Source organism: Panthera uncia (assembly GCF_023721935.1).
Source record: "Panthera uncia isolate 11264 chromosome E2 unlocalized genomic scaffold, Puncia_PCG_1.0 HiC_scaffold_19, whole genome shotgun sequence".
NCBI classification, from domain to species: Eukaryota; Metazoa; Chordata; class Mammalia; order Carnivora; family Felidae; genus Panthera; species Panthera uncia.
This window is the reverse complement of record NW_026057588.1, coordinates 16528564-16549862: the sequence shown is the minus strand read 5'-3', so window position 1 is coordinate 16549862 and position 21299 is coordinate 16528564. Positions and strand designations below refer to the sequence as shown.

The window sequence follows — 21299 nt, the reverse complement described above, 5'->3', positions numbered from 1 at the left end:
CAGCTCAGAGTCTGGAGCCTGTTTCAGATTCTGTGTCTCCCTCTCTCTCTGACCTTCCCCCATTCATGCTCTGTCTCTCTCTGTCTCAAAAATGAATAAACGTTAAAAAAAAATTTTTTTTAAAAAGAAAAATTCTACTTTTAGGAAAGGAATCATCTTTTAATTAAAAGGGGAATCATTTGGACCCTAAGGTGTTTATGGATTCAAAGTGCTGTGGTATAAAAGCTTATGATAAAGTCTGCACTGATAAAATATAATATATGGATGAGCATTTGAGCCTACAGTTTTGGTAATATGATAATCAAGTGAGGGTGGAGGCTTAAATAAAGATTATATTCAACTATAGTCAGTTCTCCATGAAAATAGGCAGCCTTCTCAATTTTTCTGCTATTCAATATAAACAATAAGAATTCTCTTGCTGGGCTGCTTTATTGTGAAGACTGTTTTACAAATCACCTTCATTGAGGTATCATTTATGTACCATAAAATGCACCCATCATAAATGTACAGTTCAATGAGTTTTGACAAATCTATATATCCATGTAACCACCACCACAATAATGATATAGAACATTTCCATTATCCCCCAGAAGTTCCCCTGTGCCCTTTTGCAGTCAATTCCCTTCTCGGGCCCCAGGAAAGCACTGATCTGTTCTGTCACCTTAAATTAGCTTTGCCTGTTTTAGAATTTCTGTAAGTGAAATCATATAATATATATTATTTTGTGTCTATCTTCTTTTATTGTCTTTTTATTTTCTATAGAGTCTATTTATGTTTACCTGTGTGTCATAGTCTATACATCATGTTTTAGATACTTGTGGAAAATAATATTGTAGGACATAACAATGGCTCATAAATTCCACTTATTATTAGCTATTTTGGGTGTAGTTGACTTCAAAATGAACTATTTTTAATATGTCATTTCCAACTTCTGAAAATTTTACTGTAAAAAAGTATAAAGACCCTGGAATAGCTTTTTCATTATTGAGATGTCTTTTATAATTTACTGTTCCCCTTTGGAGAAGTTTAGTTTCCAAAGCTGGCTCCAGGAGGAACTTTATTTATACAAGCCTTTTTGGCACCGGCTTGAATCATCTCCTGTCACTTACACACACCTTTCCCCAAAATAGTCCAGTCCCTTTGTGTCTTATGGAGCTCACTTAATAAGCTCAGCCCATATTGGAATAAAAAGGACCATTGGTATATTATGTCCTGCAGGTGTAGGAAAAGGGTGTTGAGAAGGCTTTCACACCAGATGTCCCCTCAGCTCAAAAGGTAGAGAATCAGTTTCCATCGGGTCAAAGTCTCCTGCCACCTGATCATAGATTCCTCTTGTATCTTCATATGTCTCCTCAGGCCAGCAGGGATCACAGAGGCCCTGACAAACAAAGTTGGAGTTAGAACCATAGAGAGATGCCCTGTGGGTCACCATTGCAGCTCTAGGAGGGATACACACTCCTACTCAAATTCCCAGAAAAAAATGTTTTAGTTTCTAATTATGGGAGGGAATCCAACATATACAAAGAAGAGAGTGATTACAATGAGCCTCCATGAGCCTCAAGTCCAAGATATCTCATTATTTTTGTCAGAAAAATAATGTAAATGTCAGAAATATGAAACTTTAAAAAATGCAGGAGGGGTGCCTGGCTGGTTCAGTCAGTAGGGCATGTGACTGTGGATCTCTGGGGTTGTGAGTTCAAGCCCCACTTTGGGTATAGAGATAACTTAAAAATAAGATCTTTAAGGGGTGCCTGGGTGGCTCAGTTGGTTAAGCATCTGACTCTTGGTTTTGGCTCAGGTCATGATCTCACGGGTTCATGAGATCAGGCCCCATGTCGGGCTCCGTGCTGAGAGTGCAGAGTCTGTTTGGGATTCTCTCTCTCCCTCTCTGTCTCTCTGCCCTCCCACAACTCATATGTGTACACACATGCATGCTCTCTCTCTCTCTCTCAAAATAAAAAAATGAAAGAAATAAAGAAAAATAAAATCTTTTAAAAAATAAAATAGAAACAAAAAAGCATGATATCGGGAATTGTAGAATGTGAGTTGTGATTCTGTTAGTCCTATAAATTTCCAAATTTTCATCAAAATAGAAGACCATGTAGAAGGATCCTTACTATACATGTGCTTTGCCCTAGAATTGGGAGAAAATGGTTGTTTTAGCTTGGCAAACTTTAGAGCAGATTTGTCCATGGGACAAATATGGTCTGCTGCCTGTTTTTGTACTGCTGAGGGGATAAGAATGGTTTTACATATTTTAATTGATGGGAAAATATCAAAATAAGAATATTTATGACATATTAAAATTACATGAAATTCAAATTTCAGTGTCCAAAAAGGAAGTTTTATTGGAACTTAGCCACATTTGTTCATTTATATATTGTCTATGGGAGCTTTTATAGTACAGCTGCAGGGATGAGTGGTTTTGAAAAGGACAGCATGTCCTGCAAAGCCCAAAATATTTATTATCTGGACCCTTACAGAAAGAGTGCAGACTGCATCTGTGCTTTAGAGGGCACATATGGTTCAGCACCACGGACAGCATTTTAATGCCCTGCTATTTACACGCTGGTGAGAACAGTGCCCTCTCTGGGACAAAGTTACAGAGGGAAATCCTTGGCCCAGAGGTGCCAGAGCATTAGCCAAGGCCACACAGAAAGGCAAGGGTTCTGACCCATCTCCCTTACTGTGGGGCAGTAGGTGGGGGTAGTTGATGGTCAAAAGTGTCTGTTGTTCTTGCCTGCCCAGCCACCATCTTCACTTCCCTCTGGGCTCTCTGTTCCTCTCCCACTCGGGCTGGTGGATTGAGTGAAACTGGCCCCTAATCCCTGATGCCATGGCTGGACACCGATCCAGACCTGTCTTAGCATAGTCCTTCCCCTGCCTCAGTGTTTCAGCAATAAGTATGTGACCAAAGCTAGACTAATAAAGTGTCAGCACTGGGGCTTTAGGGCTATTGGAAAAAAGACATTCTCTTTTTCTGAGGATTTCCAATCTAATAGGATACAAACCTGAATTTTCTAGGGACATTTCTAGGGAGGAAACTCTGGGTTTCCCTTGACTTTTCAATTGAATGAGCCAAAAAAATATTTCTCTATGTCTCTCTACTTAACCAGTGTATTGGAGAAGGCTAATTATCCAACAGAATGCATAGATTCCTTCTTCCACAATAACAGAACTATAGTGAGGCATATATCTCCAAACTGGACTGTATTTCTCAGTCTCCTTTACAGTTAGGTGTGGCCATGTGACTGTGTTCTCACTGGGGAATGAATAGAGTGTACCATTTCTGGGCCTGGGCCATAAGGCAGGGTTGTGCCTCCACCACACTCTATTTTTCCCTATCCCACCAGTTGAAACCCCCAGTGGACTGGCCTATCCATGCAAATTTGAACAATGTACTCACAGATAGCAGAGGAACACAATGGAAAGAACTTGAATTCTGGAATAGCCACGTGCAACAAGGTCACTCACCTCTGATTGTTATGTGAGAAAGAAATAGGCAATCTTTAGACCACTGGATTGTAGCCAGGACTTTTTGCTATGGTGTCTAGCTTACCCTCACCAATATAAGCAGTAGGAGGTGGGTTTCTGGCATGAGCCAGAAAAGACTTATGCTGATACAAATCTCCTCACCATTGGTACTTCATCATACAAGGGTCCCCAGGCCCCAGATGGGGCATTCAGTCTTTCCACTTCATCATACAGGTGTCCAGGAAAAGCCATATCCTCCTCAAGATGTGTGAGACCTGGAGCTGGAGTGAAAGGAAGGGATGATCAGGGCGCCCATCCAGATGTCAAGGGTATCTATGAGCAGGGGGAGTTCTGATGTGGTCATGACTCACCTCGGGGATAAGACACCTCCTCCAGTGTTGGTGGTAGCTGGGGGCTGAAGTCCTTCATGGAGTGGTAATATGGCTCTACATCTGTTGTGCTAACCTGTCAATAACACCCACCCATGCCCCCCCCCCAAAAAAAACAACAGATAAAATGTTTTCTATCCTCTGACTCCATAGCTCCAAGAAAGGACAATGATAAACCCAAAGCTAATGACAGGCTTTTAGTCTGCCAGTTCACTATTAGCAGGGCATTTGGAAGCACCCCCACTCACCATGGAGCTTTGAGTGTCCTGGCCTCCAGTCCACTGGCTGTCCTCATATTCATTCCTGACTCGGTCTTCCTCCGACCTTCCAGGATAGAGGTATGGAGGGCAGTTGGGTGTTGATTCTGACACCTCTCATCCCCAAAACTCCTCCCTCAGAATCTTTCTTACAGAAAAATATTCCCACTTACCCTGCCTCTGTCTTTTCTGAGATGCCTGAGGGAAGTAGGGAAAAAGGGATCAGAGACACCCCTCCTCTGGCCAGCCAGGCCCTGAGAGACTTTCAATATGAAGCTCAGGGCTTCATGTCACCCTTGGGCCTCCATCCCTGCAGGGGAAGAGGGTCTCTCCTCACCTTCAGCAAGACGCCTCAGTCTCCGCTGCCAGAGGAATCCCCCAACACAGGAGATGTTAGAAAGCAGCAAAAGACCCCCAACAGCAAACAGCACAGGCATCAGGGGCAGCCCTGAGGGTCCTGGGGGCAGAAGGTACCCCTCAATGAACCCAAAACAACTGGCTGTAGGCCCGGAGCAGCATTCTCTGACAATGCTCATTTCTGATTAAGCAAAGGTCTCTTCTCAGGTCGGAAAAGCAGATGGGCAGGGATTTCCATGTCCATTCCTTCTTTCCACCCCAGGGCAGGTGGCTACTTTCTCAAGTCAAGCCACTAACAGTGGGTCCTACTTCTGTCTGAGCCCCACGTGTGGATTCAGGGGGGAGCTTCAGCTCCTTAGCTGGGCATTCAAGGCCTCTCCCCAGGTATCAAGCCTTGCCCACCAACCATAGACCCTGGTGTTGGACCCTCTGGCCACACAAATTAACCACTGGTTATTTCCAGAATCACTGAGGCAAAGCCACGCCTGTAAGTGTGACTATTTGGAATAGTCAAATGTCTGTCCTTAAATGGCTTTTCTTCTCAACTGATTTTCTTCTCAAATGACTTCCTCTTTGCACAAGCTTCCATTCCAGATAATATCGGAATCCCTGCTATATCCCTAAGGGCAAGACTAAATCCCTTTAAGTAGACGTCTGCTCAGCATCCATCTCCCCATCTTCTGCTGACAGCACTAATTTCCTTCAAGGAAATAACCATCCCTCACTCTCAGGCTGTATGTTTCTGCAGACTTCCATGGAGGACACAATGGCCCACCCTGGCCGACGGGAGCACCCATCCCTCTTTCCACAGTGATCAGTTCAGACCAATCCAGCATTTTACCCAAGGTGGATTTTTGCCAGAATAATTAGAACACTCCTCTGCTGGCTGCTAAGAAGGAGAACAGAGCTAGAAGTATGTGTGTGTATGGGGGTGGGGGGTGTTAATTCTTTGCTCTCTTGATGAAAGAACCTGAGAAGAAAGCTATAAAAGACAAAGGCAAAGTTGAGAGGGGATGAGAAATAGATCCTTGGTGAATGTTGTGAGCACGTATTGGAGTTTTCAATTTCACAAGCCAAGCATTTCTTTTTATTGCCCACACAGGTGAATTTATGTCACTTGCAACCTTCTTCTCAGACTTTGAAGGGGGACTGTTTGCAAAATGGTCATAATTCTGTCCCTATAACCACACTCTTGAGTAGTCCCCTTCCACACTGACTCTGAGTTGAGCCACGTCACTTGCTTCAGCCCATGAGGCAATAGCAAATATGACAGAATCAGAAGCTTGAAAGTGCTTGTCCTGTCCTGCTGTTCTTGAGACTCCTGTGACCACCTCCATGTGAACAAACCAAGAAGAGACATGTGGCCCGGTTACTTCCATTGTCCCAACCAAGAGCCAGATTGTCAGATGTGTGAGGAGGAGGCCATTCTAGATCAACTAGTCCCAGCTGAGCCTCCAGCTGCCTGTGGCTCAGAACAGAAGTATTGGGTCACTCATAGAAACAAGAAAAACAATGGTTGTAGCTCTAAGTACCCGTGTTTGAAGTGCTTTATTTTGCCTCAAACGCTGATACAGGCTCTGCACAGGGCAGAGAACCAGCTAATTCTTTCAGAATTAAACTGAATTAGGCAGAGAGAAAACGTATCACATCCAGGCAAGAGAAAGAGCTGAGGATGTGGGTGAGGGACAGAGCTAAGTCTTAAGGGGCTGTGGCCACAAAACAGAGCAGGCGGAGCTGGAAACCGGAAGGTTCTATTCTCAGAGGAGGGAGGGATACTCAGCTGATTGAAAACTTACTTGTAGGCTGCTCTGTGGGCAGTTGATAGTCAGGTTCTCCAGAAGGCTGGTCTAGACCTAGGGTGGGGGGGGCGGTGGATATAGAGATTGTGAATTAACACCAAGAATCTGGGATAAGCCTTAAGTATTTCTTAGTTTCCTATTAAGTTTTTCAACCCATTTTGAGGAACTGATTTTTGTCTTCTTTAGGAATATTTCAAAGACATCTGCAAATCCTGATAGTAATGGCAATGCTATTAATAGCCACTCTAATACTACTACTAATTATTATTATTGATGAGTGCTTTATGCTATGGAATGTCCTTTTAACCTGAATTATCAGTTTTGGAGAGTTAATCAAAAATGATGCTGGGCTCTCGGAATGTCTTTTTTTATATTTTATTTTATTTTATTTTATTTTATTTTGTTTTATTTTAGAGAGAGAACACAAGTCAGGGAGAGGGACAGAGGGAGAGAGAGAGACAGAGACAGAGAGACAGAGAGAGAATCTCAAGCAGGCTCCATGTTCAGTGTAGAGGAGACTCAGGGCTCAACCCCACAACCCTGGGATCATGACCTGAGCCGAAATCAAGAGGTGGACACTCAACTGACTGAGCCACCCAGGTGCCCCTCTCAGAATGTCTTCGTAGAGGTATCAGCTGTAGAACAAGTGAAGTGAATGTGGCACTTTATGCTTTAGTACCTAAAGAGAAGACTCCACTGGGGGAAAGAAAGAGGAGGAATGGGAAGAACTCCTTACTTCCGTGAGGAAAAAGACTACTGTGTCAGGAAGGGAAAGACAGAAAGAGTGAGTTTTCATGGGGCAGTGTAAACAGAAGTTGAGCGGGGGCGGGAGGGGGGTGCATTTCTTTGAATCGGCATTTACATAGCATTTACTTTGTATGCGTCCATGGTTTAAGCACTTTAGACATATTATTTAATCCTCACACTGTCTGAGAGACACCTTACTTTCAGAAATAGGCACAGAGATCTGAGATGCCTTATTTTTAGAAACTGAGGCTCAAAAATGTTAAGTAATTTGCCCAAGGTCTCACAACTAGGAAGTGGCAGGGCTGAGACCTGAATCCAGGCTTGTCTGAACCAGGCTCTGTGTGATTAGCCACCACACTACAGTGCCTGCCAGAGTCAAAACGTTCTTCTCATTAGTCATAGTAAAGAATTTGTCCCTTTCATCAAAGTTGCTGAATTTATTGGCATAAAGTTGTCCATAATATTCCCTAACTTGTCCTTAATATCTGTAGATTAGTAGTAATGTCCTCTCTCATTCCTGATAATGGTGAGGTTGCATCTTCCCTCTTTTTTGCCTTGATTTTTGTTGTTTTTTTTTTTCTTTTTTTAAAGTTTATTTTTGAGAGAGACAGAGACAGCATGAGTGGGGGAGGGGCAGAGAGAGAGAGGGAGACACAGAATCCCAAGCAGGCTCTGAGCTCACTGTCAGCACAGAGACTGACATGGGGCTCAAACTCACGAACCGAACAGTGAGATCATGACCTGAGCTGAAACCAAGAGTCAGACGCTTAAACCAACTGAACCCCCCAGTTGCCCCTGCCTTGATTAGCTTTATAAAGGTTATTGATCTTTTCAAAGCAGCAGCTTTTGGCTTCACTGATTTTTTTCTATTGTTTTTCTGTTTTCTAGTCCATCGATTTTTGCTCTTACCTTTATTATTTTCTTCCTGTTTCCTTTAGGTTTAATTTGCCCTTCTTTTTCTAATTTCTTAAGATAGAAACTAAGCATCAATTTGAAGCCTTTTTAAAAACATAAATGAGCACTCAATGTTACAAGTTTCCTGTTAAGCACTGCTTTAGCTGCAGCCCACAATTTCCATGTTTTCATTTTCATTCAATTTAAACTTTCTTCTAATTTCCCTTGTGTCATTAATCACATTCAGACAGTATAGTTTAGTGGCTAAAAACTGCTTCCTGGCGTTCATCTTCCTGAGTTCCAATCTCATCTCTACCTCCTTCTAGCTGTGTGAGCTTCAACAGTTTGCTTAACCTCTCTAGTCCTCAGTTTCTTCATCTATAAAAAGGGAATAATAGTATCTACTTCACTATACCATCCTACAAGTCCCCTGAGGGGGTCTAAAACCTGCTCAAGACTGTCCTTTCCCACCTGGGGTGGTGACAGAGATCTGGGACCCCTTGTCCATTAGTCCGCTGTCCCCCAGGGCATTGCTGGCCAGCAGCCAGACCCTGTATCGTGTAGAGGGCTGCAGCCCAGTCAGTGTGAAGGTGGTGGCCTGAGGTGGTAGGACATCCATGTACAGGATCCCTGGAGTCCCCAGAGCCTCATACCTGCATGAGAGGAAGGGCAGTCATTGAGGGAGGTGCCCCAGCCCTGCTGGCTGCCATCCCTTCCTGCCTTGACAGGAACCCACCTGATTTGGAACCTCTGTGGCAAACCCCCATCAAAGCCAGGCTTCCATTCCAACCCCACTGAGTATGGGGTCATGCTCATGACCTTTAATCCTGTTGGGGGATCTGGGCGGCCTTTGAGGAAAAGGATGAGGGAAATAGTCAGAGGATACAAAAGGGTTCTGCAAGATTCCTTCCAGATTTTTCTAAGAATGATTTTAAATATACAGTTGATTCTTGTGATTAGTAGTGGTTATGTTCTATAAAGTTGCTATGACCACTGAATTACAGAATATCAAATCATTGCTTCTGGGAGACATGCAGAGTCAGACTCCTGTGAGCCTGCAGTCACATTTTCATCAACCAGTCAATACATGATCTTGTTTTGTGTGTGCTGCTGTCTAAAGACACCTTATTTAATATATCTTATTGATCGATTCATTAACATTGAACTCACGGCCAACAATGTCATAATTGATGTTTGAAGGAAGCCTATCCAACAGAAGTGTTTTCTCCATATGTTTAGGAACAGTAGATAGCAATTCAGGACTGTGCCTAGAGGCCATTTTAAATAACAAGATCACTAACAAAAAGCACAAAAGTGAAAAAAAAAATGTGGCACCAGATAGGGCCACAAAGAAGACACTTCGTTATAGGATGAAAGCTGGAACAAGAAGGCAGAGTGTCAGCTTATTCTACCCCAGCTGAGAATGTCCTCACTGGGCAACTCAATTTTTTTTGCCTGCTCTGGACATGTCCCCAAGTGACCAAGAAAGCAGCATGAGTGTTGATTTTGAGATTACAAATAAACTTTAGCAAGTAGGCAAATTTACAAATACAGACTTGACAAGTAATGAGTATTGGCTGTACATGACATACGTTCCTTGTGTGGATTTTTTGGTGCCTATTTCACATCCATTCCTCATTTCTTCTGGTTACACAATCCTGAGTATCCTTTGGAAAACCACTAGCCCACATTCTTAGGCCAAATGCTTCTGATGGAAGTGACTCCACTCCCTTGTAGGATAGATTTGTGTCCAGGCCAAACAAACCAGAATGTCGCCTTCCCTGACCACGGGGTTTGTTCAGGGGTGGGATGGGAGCTGAGTAGAGCCAATGAGTCTTAACTCTAGTACTTTCATACCACTGTTAGGAAAAGAAAAAGATTCTATGTCCCCTGGGAAGTCTAACAGCCCTCCATGAGGAGCCTTAGAATAAAGCCAACACAGAAAAGCAGACCTGAGAGACAGAGAGTTCTGGATGGCAGTGAACCTAGATCTAGCAACTCCTGATGATCTACTTTTCGGTTACTTGGGCCAATAAATTATCCCTCACCTACCCACTGCCTTTTTTTTCTTTGCTATGAGTTTTCCTAAAGATCCAGAATCTGTTAGGATTTTCAGGGCAGGCAGAAACTCCATCCTCACTCATAAACACCTCTCAGGTTTGGGGAACACTGCCATTCTGGGCCAACTAGAGATTGGGTTTGACCCAGGGAGCACCCTCCCAACACCCTCACACCCCACTCCCACCATACTGATGCTGACGAGTTGAATGTTGGTGCGGTCTGAGCCAAGGGGGTTGGTGGCTGTGCACGTGAACAGGGCATAATCCTGGGCCGCAGACACATTGGCAATAGTCAGGAGACTGCTGTGGACCATACCCTGGTGGTATGTGTGTTCTGTGTATCTGGAGAAGAGGTGTGGCAGGGACTCAGGGAAGGTAACTAAGGTTGGGGGACCAAAGTTGGGACTAGGGTGCTACATGGCTAGGCCTTGACTCACCTGGGATCCTGGAGATCCAGAGCGACTCCATTTTTGGTCCAAGTGAAGACGATGTTAGGGACACCTCGGGCACGACAGTGGAGGGTGGCAGAACTGGTGCTATCTCCAGCTGCTGCCACCTTAGTTAGGGGAGTGGGGTGCTCCACCTGGGGGGCAACTAGGAGGGGTTGTTGGTCAACATAAGGTATGTGGAAGGACATAAGAAATGTGGGCATAGTGGCAGGCCTTGAAGTCAGGATTTTGGGTGTCACTCACATCTGACAACAAGTCGGACCAGCCCTCGGGCTGGAGGTGCTACTCCATTGTCCACGATGCACTGGTAAGCACCAGCCTGGTCCAGTTTGGCATGGTGAATTCGAAGACGCCCTGTGGATCCCTTTGACATCTTCTCCATGTCATCCAGGCTGTGGTCCTCTTCCTCTTCTCCCTTGAGGCACAAGATACAGGAGATGGCCCCCAAGTCTGACCCCAGCTCTGTTATCCCCCAAACTGGGTCCCTCCTATATCTTTATTCTCCTAGGCACAATCATCCTCCACAGATCTAGCAAAGAAAAAATTCCCTATCCATTCCCCCAGTCATCCATCTATCTATCCATTTATCCAATCATTTGTGCATGGGTCCATCCATTCATCCACCAATCCAGACAACTATTCACCCATCCATTTATCCAACCATTCATGCTTGGAACCATTTATCTACCCATCCACCTGTCTATTTGACCATGCACCTATTTATCAATTTATTCATTTATCTGTCCATCCATCTCCCTCTCCTATCCATTCATTCATTTGCCCATTCATTCACCCAGCTATTTATCTTCCTTCTATCTATCCATCTGCCCACCCTTCCATCTGTCCACCCATCCACCTCATCTATTTGTTCATATGCGCACATACCCATAAATACATGCAACTGTTCATCAGTCCATCCAGATACCTATTTATTTATCTCTTCATCTCTCCACTGACCTCTGCACCCATCCATCCATGCATCCATCCATAATCTTTTCACAGACATCTTTCTACTGATGGTGTATTTATCTATCCATTTACTCTCTAATCTAATCCATTTATTTCTCTCATTCAGTCATTTACCTACTTATCTATTCACCATCAGTCTATTCATTCACTTGTCCATTTGTCCATCCATCCATTCATTCATTCATCCATCCATCCACCTACCTATTGATCCATATATCCATCTACCTGTCCACCCACTCATTTGGTTATCTAGCCACAAATGCACCCATCCATCTGCCATTCACCTGCCAGTTCTCCAGTTCACTGGAGTATGTCCCAATAAATATGTAATTATACAGGATCACGTAGATGTGATCCCTCCTCCCAAGGAATTCACAGTTAAGAAAACACATCCCCAGACCCCACTTCCATTTACCAAAGGTTGGATCCTTACCAGCCTCTCCCAGTTGAACATCCCTGGAAGGATGGGATTGGCATCAACGGTGCAGACTATATCCACAGAACCCCCAATATTCACCTCAGTAGGATCCTGGAGAACTCGTATAGTGGGGGCATCTGGGGGAGGCAAGGATTTGGGGAAGGCACTTGGGCCTACACAATTGATGGTGAGAGAAGGTCCCAAGTAGGAGAGGTGTCTTAGAGGTGTTCAGGAAAGTTACAGGTGTAATACAGACTGCCCTTTATGAAGAGCACTTGGAGTAAAGTTCTCAGTGTTAGTGAGACATTCCCCACCCTCTGCTGTGTCTCTGTAGTGACAAGAGTAGGTCTGGTGGACTTCCAGGATTGTGTGGAAGTGGAGCTTCCACAGCGGGCTTGGCTTCCTGATGAGAGTAATTCCTATGTAGGTGGGCCCCCTGTCTGAGCAAATTCCACATAGAGTCTCACTAGTGGACAGGGTTCCCAAAGTGGGAGTGACTCCATCACCGTAGAGGCTCCCGGAGTGGGAAGCTTTCAGGATGGGTGAATATCTCTGGGTGTGTGGAGCTTCCACAATAAGGAGACTCCACAAGGTTCCCTGAGTTGGTGTGGCTTCCATGGAGGGCAGGCCCCCCAGAACACTCTCGTTTCCTAGGATGATGAAGGGGGCTCACAGTGCACATCCAGCCGCACTAGCGCTTCGGCGGTGCCCTCTGAGTTCTGGCAATGCAGCTGATAAAGGCCATCGTCAGCACGGGTCACGTTCCATAGCTGCAGAGCTCCACCGGACAGGATGCGATGCCGAGGGCCACCAGCTGGGGGAGGTCAGGGTGAGGGGCCTGCACCCTTCTCTACGTCCAGGAGACCCACACCCTTCTCTCTGCCCACTCCGCGCACCTGGGCTGAGGCGGTAGCCCCGGAAGGTCCAGTTGAAGGCCTCCGGGGCAGGGTTGGCAGACACAGACACAGGCAGCAGTGCCTCACCCTGCTCCACCGCGGTCACCACAAGCACCTGCTCCCCCAGGAACTCTGGAGGGTCTGTGGAAGGAGCACCACCACGAGTCAAGATTGTTGTTAAGGCTGGGGTCCGAGACGGATTTGAGATCAGGTACCGGTATAAGGGTTAAAGTTAGGTCATAACTAGATTTAAGGTTGTGGACAAGGTAACAAGTTCAGAGCTGAGCTCAGAGGTTAGGTTCAGGATAGAGGTTAGAATCCAGTGTAGGAAAAGGATAAAGGCCAGAGTCAGGTTAGGAGATGGAGAGCGGGTTCGGGATGGAGGTCACTGTCAGGGGTCAGGATAGAGGGCAAAGGCAAAATGGAGGTTGGGCAGGATTGGAGTTGGTGTAGAGTCGGGGGTCAGGATAAAGGTCCGGAAAGTTTCAAGCTTTAGATTGGAGATAGAGGACAGTGTCAAGGTGAAGACCGAAGTAGTAGAGGATCAGGAGGGAATCCAGAGGGTTCCACATACACAGCACATTGAGGCGGTAGAAGGCGCTCATGGTTTCCCGCAGCTCAGTGCTGTGGGCTCGGCAGGTCACTCGGTGGCCGTGGTCACGGGATGACATTCTCAGAAGGACACTCCTGGCTGCTGCAGATCCTTTGAATGGGGCACTACGGGGTGGTATGGCCACACTTTCCAGCCTGTGGACCAGGCAGGGGTGGCGGAGTCAGGCCAGAGCCAGCTCAGGGATGGAACCAGAGCCAGAGGCATACTAGGTACAGGGCAGGACACCAGGGGTGGGGAGGGGAGCTCAGACGGTAAAGAGGCATGACCAGAACCAGAGAGTGGTGGGGCCGTTCGCACTCTCACCTCTCCCCCTCCTTGTCCCATGACAAATTGACAGGAGGGTTACTGCTAACGCTGACGCAAGTCAAGTTTAAGGCATCCCCTGGGCGCAGCGCCGACGCATTGGCCAGGATCGTCACGTTTGTTGGGGGAACTTCAAGAATGAGTCGGAAAAGCGAGACTCAGAGCCTGCTTCCGCCTCACCTAGACTCCAGGCCCAGCTGCACAAGTCCTGGCTCTTGGCATCCACTGTCCCCCAGCCGGGCTCTGGCTTAGTTTCCCGCCGCGACCAAGCCCTCCCCCAGGCCACGGCCGTGCGCGCCCTCACACTGCACCACAAGCTGCGTGGATGCGCTGAGCTGACCCGCCTTGCACGTGAACTTGGCCTGGTTGTCCGACGGACCCGTGATCAGTACAAGCTCGCGGGAGAAGGTGCTCCCCGACTTCTCCAGACTTCCCAGCTGCACCCGCCGCGGCTCCTGGGGCGGCCGCGGTTCGGTCACCGCACGGGAGTCCTGAGGGCAAAGACTGACGGGGGGACCGCATAGGCCTGCCATTTCCCCCAGAAAGAGCCTCATCGGGTTGGCTGCCCCCAGTCCAGATAAAGCCTTCCTGTGATGAAGAAAAGGCGCCCCCTTCCGCTGGCACCCAGCTAGGGTAGAGGAATGGGGATTGGAACTGAGCACCTCCCACCTGGAGTCTCTCCCACTTACCCTGGGCCCCCAGAGCTCCGCGGTTTTGCGGTGGGATCTGGCTTCCAGGCCCACGCCCCCATTCCCCGCCCCGCCTGCTCTGCTCTCTGGAGGCCAGCAGTTGTTAGCGCCCCCTGCCGACCCTCAGCCCCACTCCTCAACAACCACTCCAGCTACGCTTAGCAACCACCTGCCTGGAAACTCCCATGGAATCCCCAAGCCTTTCCCAGAATTTCTTCATTTTTTCCTATCTTTAGTTCTTTTTCTTTACATTCCCACTTTCCCCAAAGATTTCCTTTGATTGTTCTCTTAATTCCATAGTCTTTCCACAGGTTTCTGAATCCTTTCCCAATATTCTATTACCCTAAAATAGTCTTTTACCTGTGTAATGCCCAAATTCTTGGCATTTTCCAAGAATTCTCTCCAATGAAATTTCCTATAATCCCTAGTCTTTCCCCCAAAATTTCCACTAGCCCCCTAATTTCCCAGGATTTTCTCAGAATTCTGTCAGAATTTCTCTTAATTTTAATGGAATTTCACTTTCTTACCCCCAAGTCCCACGAATTAATTAATATGAATAGATTTACAAATGTTCTGTGGAATAACTAGTCTCTCCCCAAAATTTCCAGCCTCTACCCTATCTTTGTCTTTGTTCCTGGAATTCTTAGTCTTTCTCTAAAATTCCTGCCATTGCATCCGAATCCCCAAAATTTCATGAGAATTTTCTTTACTTTTGATGAAATTAATTGCCTTTTCTCTAGAATTCCCTATCCTGATCTAGAATGCCTTCTTTTTCCCCAGAATTCTCACTGTTTTCCCAGAATTCCAAGAGTTTTCCTAGGATTCCATTTAATTCTAATGGCATTTGTGTCTTTCCCAGTTCCCTACCAAAACTCAAACTCGCCAGTATTTTTCAAGAAATTCAAGTTTTCCCAAGATTTCCCAAGACTCTGGAGGAAAGAAAGGGCTTCATCTTTCCCCCACTTTTCTGGCCACCCCACACCCCTTGCTTGGCACCAACCTTGAACCAGGTAAGAGATGGGTCTGGGTTGCCTCCAATGGCCAAACACACCAGCCTCACCCGAGTCCCAGCCCGGAGGCGCTGTCCCTCTGGGGGGCCCTCTATCCACAACTTCTGGGCAGGATCTGTGGGGAGAGCCAGGAAGAATGGCCTTTCTCTCTGGGCTGGGCCTGATGGGGGTGGGGGTGGGGGGTGGGGAGGGGTCTCTAAGGGATGGGGCACCTCTGGGCAAAGGTGGGGGCTCACATTTCACATTCAGGATAAGTGACTTCTTGAAGGTCTCCTTGGTGAAGGCCTCACTAAAGGCTTCACACGTGAGGGTCAGACCATTGTCCTCCCGTCGCACCAAGAACGTCAAGTTGGACATGGAGATGTGGCCACCATGCAGGCCCTGGCAGGGAGAGAGCTTCAGACTTGGGAACGAGATCACTCCCATCCATGGTACTGAGGGCTGGGCTCAACTGGGACCCTAGCAGGGACACATAAAGCTTCTCCACCCTCTCCTCTGAGACCCAGGAGGCCAGGACCCCAGTGCATACTCCCCAAGGACCAAGGCATCCAGGCTGCCGGACCCATCCTCGCCCAGATCCAGGAGTCATGCCCTCAGCTCCCTCCTCCCTCAGACCCGGGAGCCTGGCCACCGCCTCACATCCATGACCATGTCTTCTGTGGGCAGCAGCTGCCGCCAACCCAGCCACCATCGCAACAGGACCCGTGGGCGACTGGACTTGGTGATGCAGGAGAGTGTAACGTTCTTGTTCTCAGACTGGGACGCAGATCCCAGGATGGTAATGGCACTGGGGGGGACTGCAGAGACGATGGACAAAGGAGAGACACTAAACTAGGCTGGATGCCTCACAGGCCGGCCCAGATAAGGGACTGGGGACAGATGACAAGGTCTTTGGCATCAGTCAGGCATGATTTGGGGGCACAAACAGATGGTTCTCTGGGGCACAGACTGACAGACGGGCAGCTGGCATCAGGACTCACAGGTGACCTGCAGGGTGACCCCACGTTCCTGGATTCCCGTCGATACGCTGTTGTGGGCCTCACAGCTGAGCCTCGCCCCGTGGTCTTCTGGTCGCACAATCATCACTAGCATGCTTCGGGCCACTGCCTCAGCATGCTCTGTGCCCCACGCTGTGGACATGGGCTGGCCATTCTGGAGACAGAGACAGACCTGGGCCAGCTCAGGGCCAGCTCCTCCCCCTACCCTCCCACCCCCATGCCTGCCTCTGCCCTCACCTTCAGCCACTGCAGTGTGGCTGGCGGATTTCCCCCTCGGGACACACACAGCAGCTCCAAGCTCTGTCCTGCCCGCACGTGCCCCTCGTCCAGGCCTGGCCATTCAATGACAGGAGGTCCTGGGGGGACTGGGAAGCAGTACCCATTGGGCCTGTGGAGCTCATCCATTCTTTCCAGGACCCACAACCTGCCTCTTGAACCCCCATGTTTCTCCTTGAGAGTCTGAACCTTCCATAATCCCTGAACTCCCCAGGACCCCCAATTCCTGCTTCCCACCCCTAATGTCCATAGCTGACTCAGTCCCCTACTTACACAGAACATTCATGGTGACTGAGACCCGGATAGGGGTGTCCAATGCTGGGCTGGACCCCTCACAGACCAGCAGCTTCCCATTATCTGAGCTCTGAGGTGTCACCCTGGGGTGGGAAGTTGGGGTTCTGGAGTCAGAGTCATCTGAAATTTGGGGAGTCAGGGTGAAGAGGTGGGGATCCCAGTTTCCCACATCTGGTCTAAGTTTCTCTGCTGGTTTCCTCTAGGATCTAGAGTTCTATGGAAGACATCTGGGGGGTCAGCAGTGAAAACTGGGATCCCGGAGCCCACACCAAAGCCCTTGTACTTGATGCTCTGGAATTTGCATTCATTCCCATGAAGATGTTTTGAAGTGTCAGAGTAAAGAATTAGGTCCCAGATGTTCACACCTGACTCTAGTCTCTGTGCATAAATCCCTGGGATATGGGGTTTTCATGGGAAAATTTGGGGGCCAGGCTGAGGGAAGGCATCCCAATTTTCATACCTGGCTGTGGCCTCTGTGGTGAAGAGTTTCTCCTGGGACCCCACATTCACATTAGCAGAGATGTCAGAAATTGTTTGTCCACCTTAGGGTAACAAGAGGGCTAGAGGGGTGCCAGGTTCCCCCCAAGGTAGATCCTGAAGAGAATGGCCTGGAAATCCTAGGGTGCACATATTGCCCCCTCCCTCCTAGCTCCAGAGGAAAAGCACCAGCTCTGTTCCTCCGCACGTTCAGCCCTCCCGGAGTCCCTGGGGCCAAGTCCTGGGCCTCACCCCTGTCCTCACCACCTTGCTGGGTTGTATCACTCACCCCCATCACCCAGCTTCTTGCTTCTGCACCAACGATGACACGCATATCTCTGTCTGGAGCCTCGGGCTCTTCCCTGAGTTCCAGACCTGCAGTCCTGCGATCACTCTGGTACCTTTCCCTGGATGTTCCCTCCTATTTACAGGGTCTCACGCTGACCTCAACATCTCTCCAGGCCCCCTCCTGCATCCCCATCACTCAGGAAGGTCCTATTTTCTGGGACCCCTAGGAGGGCACTGGGTGGGGACACACCCCCTCCCCACTCCAGAGGCTTTACCCTGTTCCCACCAATTCACCCACTCACTCTGGATGAAGGTGATGTCAGGTGCTGGCTTTGCATCCCCAGACACACAGCTGACCACGTACTCCTGCCCAGCTACCCATGTGACTGTGCTTCCTGCCTCAGGGGTCAGCTGAAGCACCTTGGGGGGCACTGGTGAGAAAGGGTCTGAGGTGAGCTGCCACCACTGAGAAAGATATGAGGATTTGGGTTTTCAGTCTCATTGCTCATGAAATGAGCTCGGCGCCCAGGGTCTGGGACTGGGGACTAGGGACTGGGGACTTGGAACCCTGGGCCCTGGGATAGGAGAGGGCTGGAAATCTGGACTCAAGGGTCCTGGGGGTCTCTCACCCATACCCAGGATGGTAAGGATCACTCTGGGGGACACGAGCTCGGGGCCTGTCTCTGAGCGGCCGACCTGACATTCATACTCTGCATCGTCGCTGAGGTCACATGCTTCAATGTGCAGGTGGAATTCACCTGCAGGTAAGACCAAGAGTCCCAGGTCAGGGCCACAGTCAGCCCCTGCTGGTGGCTTAGAGTCTTAGGCCCTGACCGCTTACCTCTATCAGGGTCCCCTTCTAGGCGGTACCTCGGAAAGCTGGGGATCCTAGGATCAGGACCTAGGAGTAGCCCATCTTTGGCCCATTGCACCGCACTGCCAGGGGCGCTGACCCCACACCGCAGCTCAGCAGTGGCCCCCTCGACCACCGTCAAGTTTTCGGGCAGAGCCCAGAAGCCTCGGGGGGCGGAAGCAGGGAGTGGCAAATGCGCCAGGCCTGGGGACACAGGGCTGTCAGCAGGAGAGGGCAGGGGGTCTGTCTGGAGAACACGAGTGGGAAATGAGGGCCACATGGTGCTGGGTCACAAGACCAGGATTCCACTCACCTGTGGTCAACAGCCCCAGAAGGAGCAGGGGAACCCTGCCAGGGGTCCTCAGGGCCATCCCGGGTCCTCTGCCTGTGGCTCCTGTGGTGTCCACTGCCTACCTGCTGCCTCTGTTTCTGTCTTTCTCTGGGTCCTTCTATGTCTCTTGCTTTGCTTCTTGTCCCTCTTTGTCCATTTATCTCCTTCTATTTCTCTGGTTTCCTCTCTTCCCAGGAGTCAGTCCGTCAGTCTCTCTCTCCCTCTCTCTCTCTCTTCTTCCTCCTTTTCAGTCTCTTCTCTCCAGCCACCCACTCCCCTGCTCTCCTCTCACCACTCAGTCCCTCAGGGAGGACGGCTGCTCAGAGTCCGGCAGGCCTCAGGAGCCCAGGAGAGTGATGAGGCTGATGTGATCAGTGGCAGAGACCCTCAGTGACAGAGACCCAGCCACTGTCGTCTTCACAATGCTGCCTCCCCCAGGCGCCCTCCCGAGAGCCTCCAGTTCCAGGCCTCTGCCCAGCAGGCTCCTCCCAGCCCATCCAGAGCATGAAATCCCCTGTCAGCACATGCCAGGAATACTCCTCGGTGCCTCCCCAGCCCCGATGACCCCAAGAGCCTGGCTTGGGCCAAGGATAAGGGGGAGCAGGTCAGACCCAGGTGGAGAACTGGGTCATCTAGGACTCCCCAGCTCTCTCCTCCCCTGGTACATGATCTTGGCAAGTGTCTTCCTTCCCTGAGTAGACCTCATTCCCCCCATTGCCATCGGGGGTCTCTGCTGGAGAGCGTGCAAGGGTGTGTTTGACAGACCGCAGGAGTGCAGATATCTGTGTGTGCATGTGTGTGTGAGTGCACGAGCATGCATGTGAGCATGGGGAAGTGAGAGTGAATTGTGACCTGTGAAGGTATACGCAAGAGTACGTGAGGTACATGGGGCGCCTGGGTGGCTCAGTCGGTTAAGCGTCCGACTTCGGCTCAGGTCGTGATCTCACGGTTTGTGGGTTGGAGCCCCGTGTCGGGCTCTGTGCTGACAGCTCGGAGCCTGGAGCCTGCTTCGGATTCTGTGTCTCCCTCTCCACCCCTCTACTGCTCATACTCTGTCTCTCTCTGTCTCAAAAATAAATAAAAACATTTTTAAAAATTAAAAAAAAAAGAGTACTTGAGGTATAAGTGTGCAAGGCAGTCAGAGTGGTGGGAGTGAAAGGCGGAGCTCAAGACTACACTCGCTGAGTGGGTGTAGGAGCGAGCCCAGCTTGGGAGCCCTTGGCTGTGTGAGTTTTAGTTCATGAAGCTTCCCTCTGTCTCTCCCCAGGTTCCCCCTTCCCCTCCTTCCCCCTTCCCCTCCTCCCCCATCTCTCTCCTCCTTTCCTCCCTCCCTCCCTCTCCATAAGGTGGTTACACCTCAGTCAACCTTTACCTCCGTCACTGTCTCTCTTTATGCCTCTACATGTCTCTGTTTTTCTGTCTTTCTTTGTTCTCATCTCTATCCCCCACTCTCCCCCCAGTGTTCTGTCTCTCACACGCACCAGAAACTCACTAAATATTTGTTCTCAGTCAATATCTGATTATACCTCTTTCTTTTATTTGTTTCTCCATCTCTGAGTCCTCCTGTTTCTCACATCTTTGAATTTTATAACCATATGCTGCCTGGCCTGCCCTCCCCATCCCAGTGTGTGCACACACACACACTCACATGGGATAAGCTTCTTCTGCCTGCTTATCTCCTGCAGGAATTGGAACGGCCCGTTTCCTCCCCCCACTCCTATCGCCATGACTCCCTCCTCTGGTCTTCCTCCAGGAACAAGATGAGGCATCTGGCCTGAGCCCCCACAGCTCCATACTTCATGTTCGCTCTAGTCGTTCTGCTTCCCTCCCATTACTGACCCCTTGCCCTCCCCCACATTCCCTCTCCCAACTGCCCCCCCATGCCTCCCGGGGCACAGACTAGATGCAGAACTGGAGGTTCTGTCTTAGGGCCCTCTCACCAGATGGTGTCCCTCAGGGCCAGGGTGTAAAGCTGTCAGTTGCTGGGACCTTTAATTAGCACAAACCTTCCACCCTCCACTTTGGCTGTTTTCCTTCTCTGGATGCTCCTGGGACCTCAGGCTCTCCATCTTTCCATGCCTGTGGCCCAAGAGAGCTAGGAAGGGGAAGCGATGTCAGGTGTCTGGAAAAACAGCCTTACTACCTGACTTCCTCCCCAAGACTCAGGAGTCCTGGCTCCAAGCTCATCCTATGTCAAAATGCAGTCACTGGAGTCCCCAGAAGGAAGCCAGTTCAGGCCGCCAGACCTAGAAGTCTCTCAGACTCAGGAGTCCTGAAGCTTCTCCCCAAGGTCCTAGGAGTTGAGGCCTCCAACCCTCCCCCCTCAACGCACACACAGGACTTAGGGCAGATGCTCACCGTCTGTGATTTTCAAATCCTCCTGGGCCTGCGTGGGGGTGGGAGAGATTGGTGGTTAATCCACTGACTCTAAGACTTAAGACCAGATTTTCTGACCCCC

The 21299-nt window shown here is 49.1% G+C and overlaps 1 protein-coding gene across 1 annotated transcript; it reads right to left on the bottom strand.

Moving 5' to 3' along the window:
- Nucleotides 1-832: 832 nt before the first annotated feature.
- On the bottom strand, nt 833-19900 carry NPHS1 (NPHS1 adhesion molecule, nephrin). Its single transcript, XM_049621808.1, has 29 exons — nt 18824-19900; nt 18499-18714; nt 18293-18415; nt 17960-18088; nt 17353-17434; nt 16872-16975; nt 16560-16687; nt 16305-16476; nt 15964-16121; nt 15561-15705; nt 15315-15439; nt 13930-14116; nt 13626-13755; nt 13284-13456; nt 12710-12850; nt 12487-12627; nt 11829-11950; nt 10670-10841; nt 10415-10571; nt 10168-10319; nt 8654-8765; nt 8389-8570; nt 6274-6330; nt 4458-4577; nt 4294-4318; nt 4112-4187; nt 3846-3939; nt 3637-3749; nt 833-1378 (listed from the first exon to the last, which is right to left on the bottom strand). Exons 1-29 carry the CDS (start codon nt 18879-18881, stop codon nt 1247-1249), a joined length of 3726 nt encoding a protein of 1241 aa, XP_049477765.1. The 5' UTR covers nt 18882-19900; the 3' UTR covers nt 833-1246.
- Nucleotides 19901-21299: the final 1399 nt, after the last annotated feature.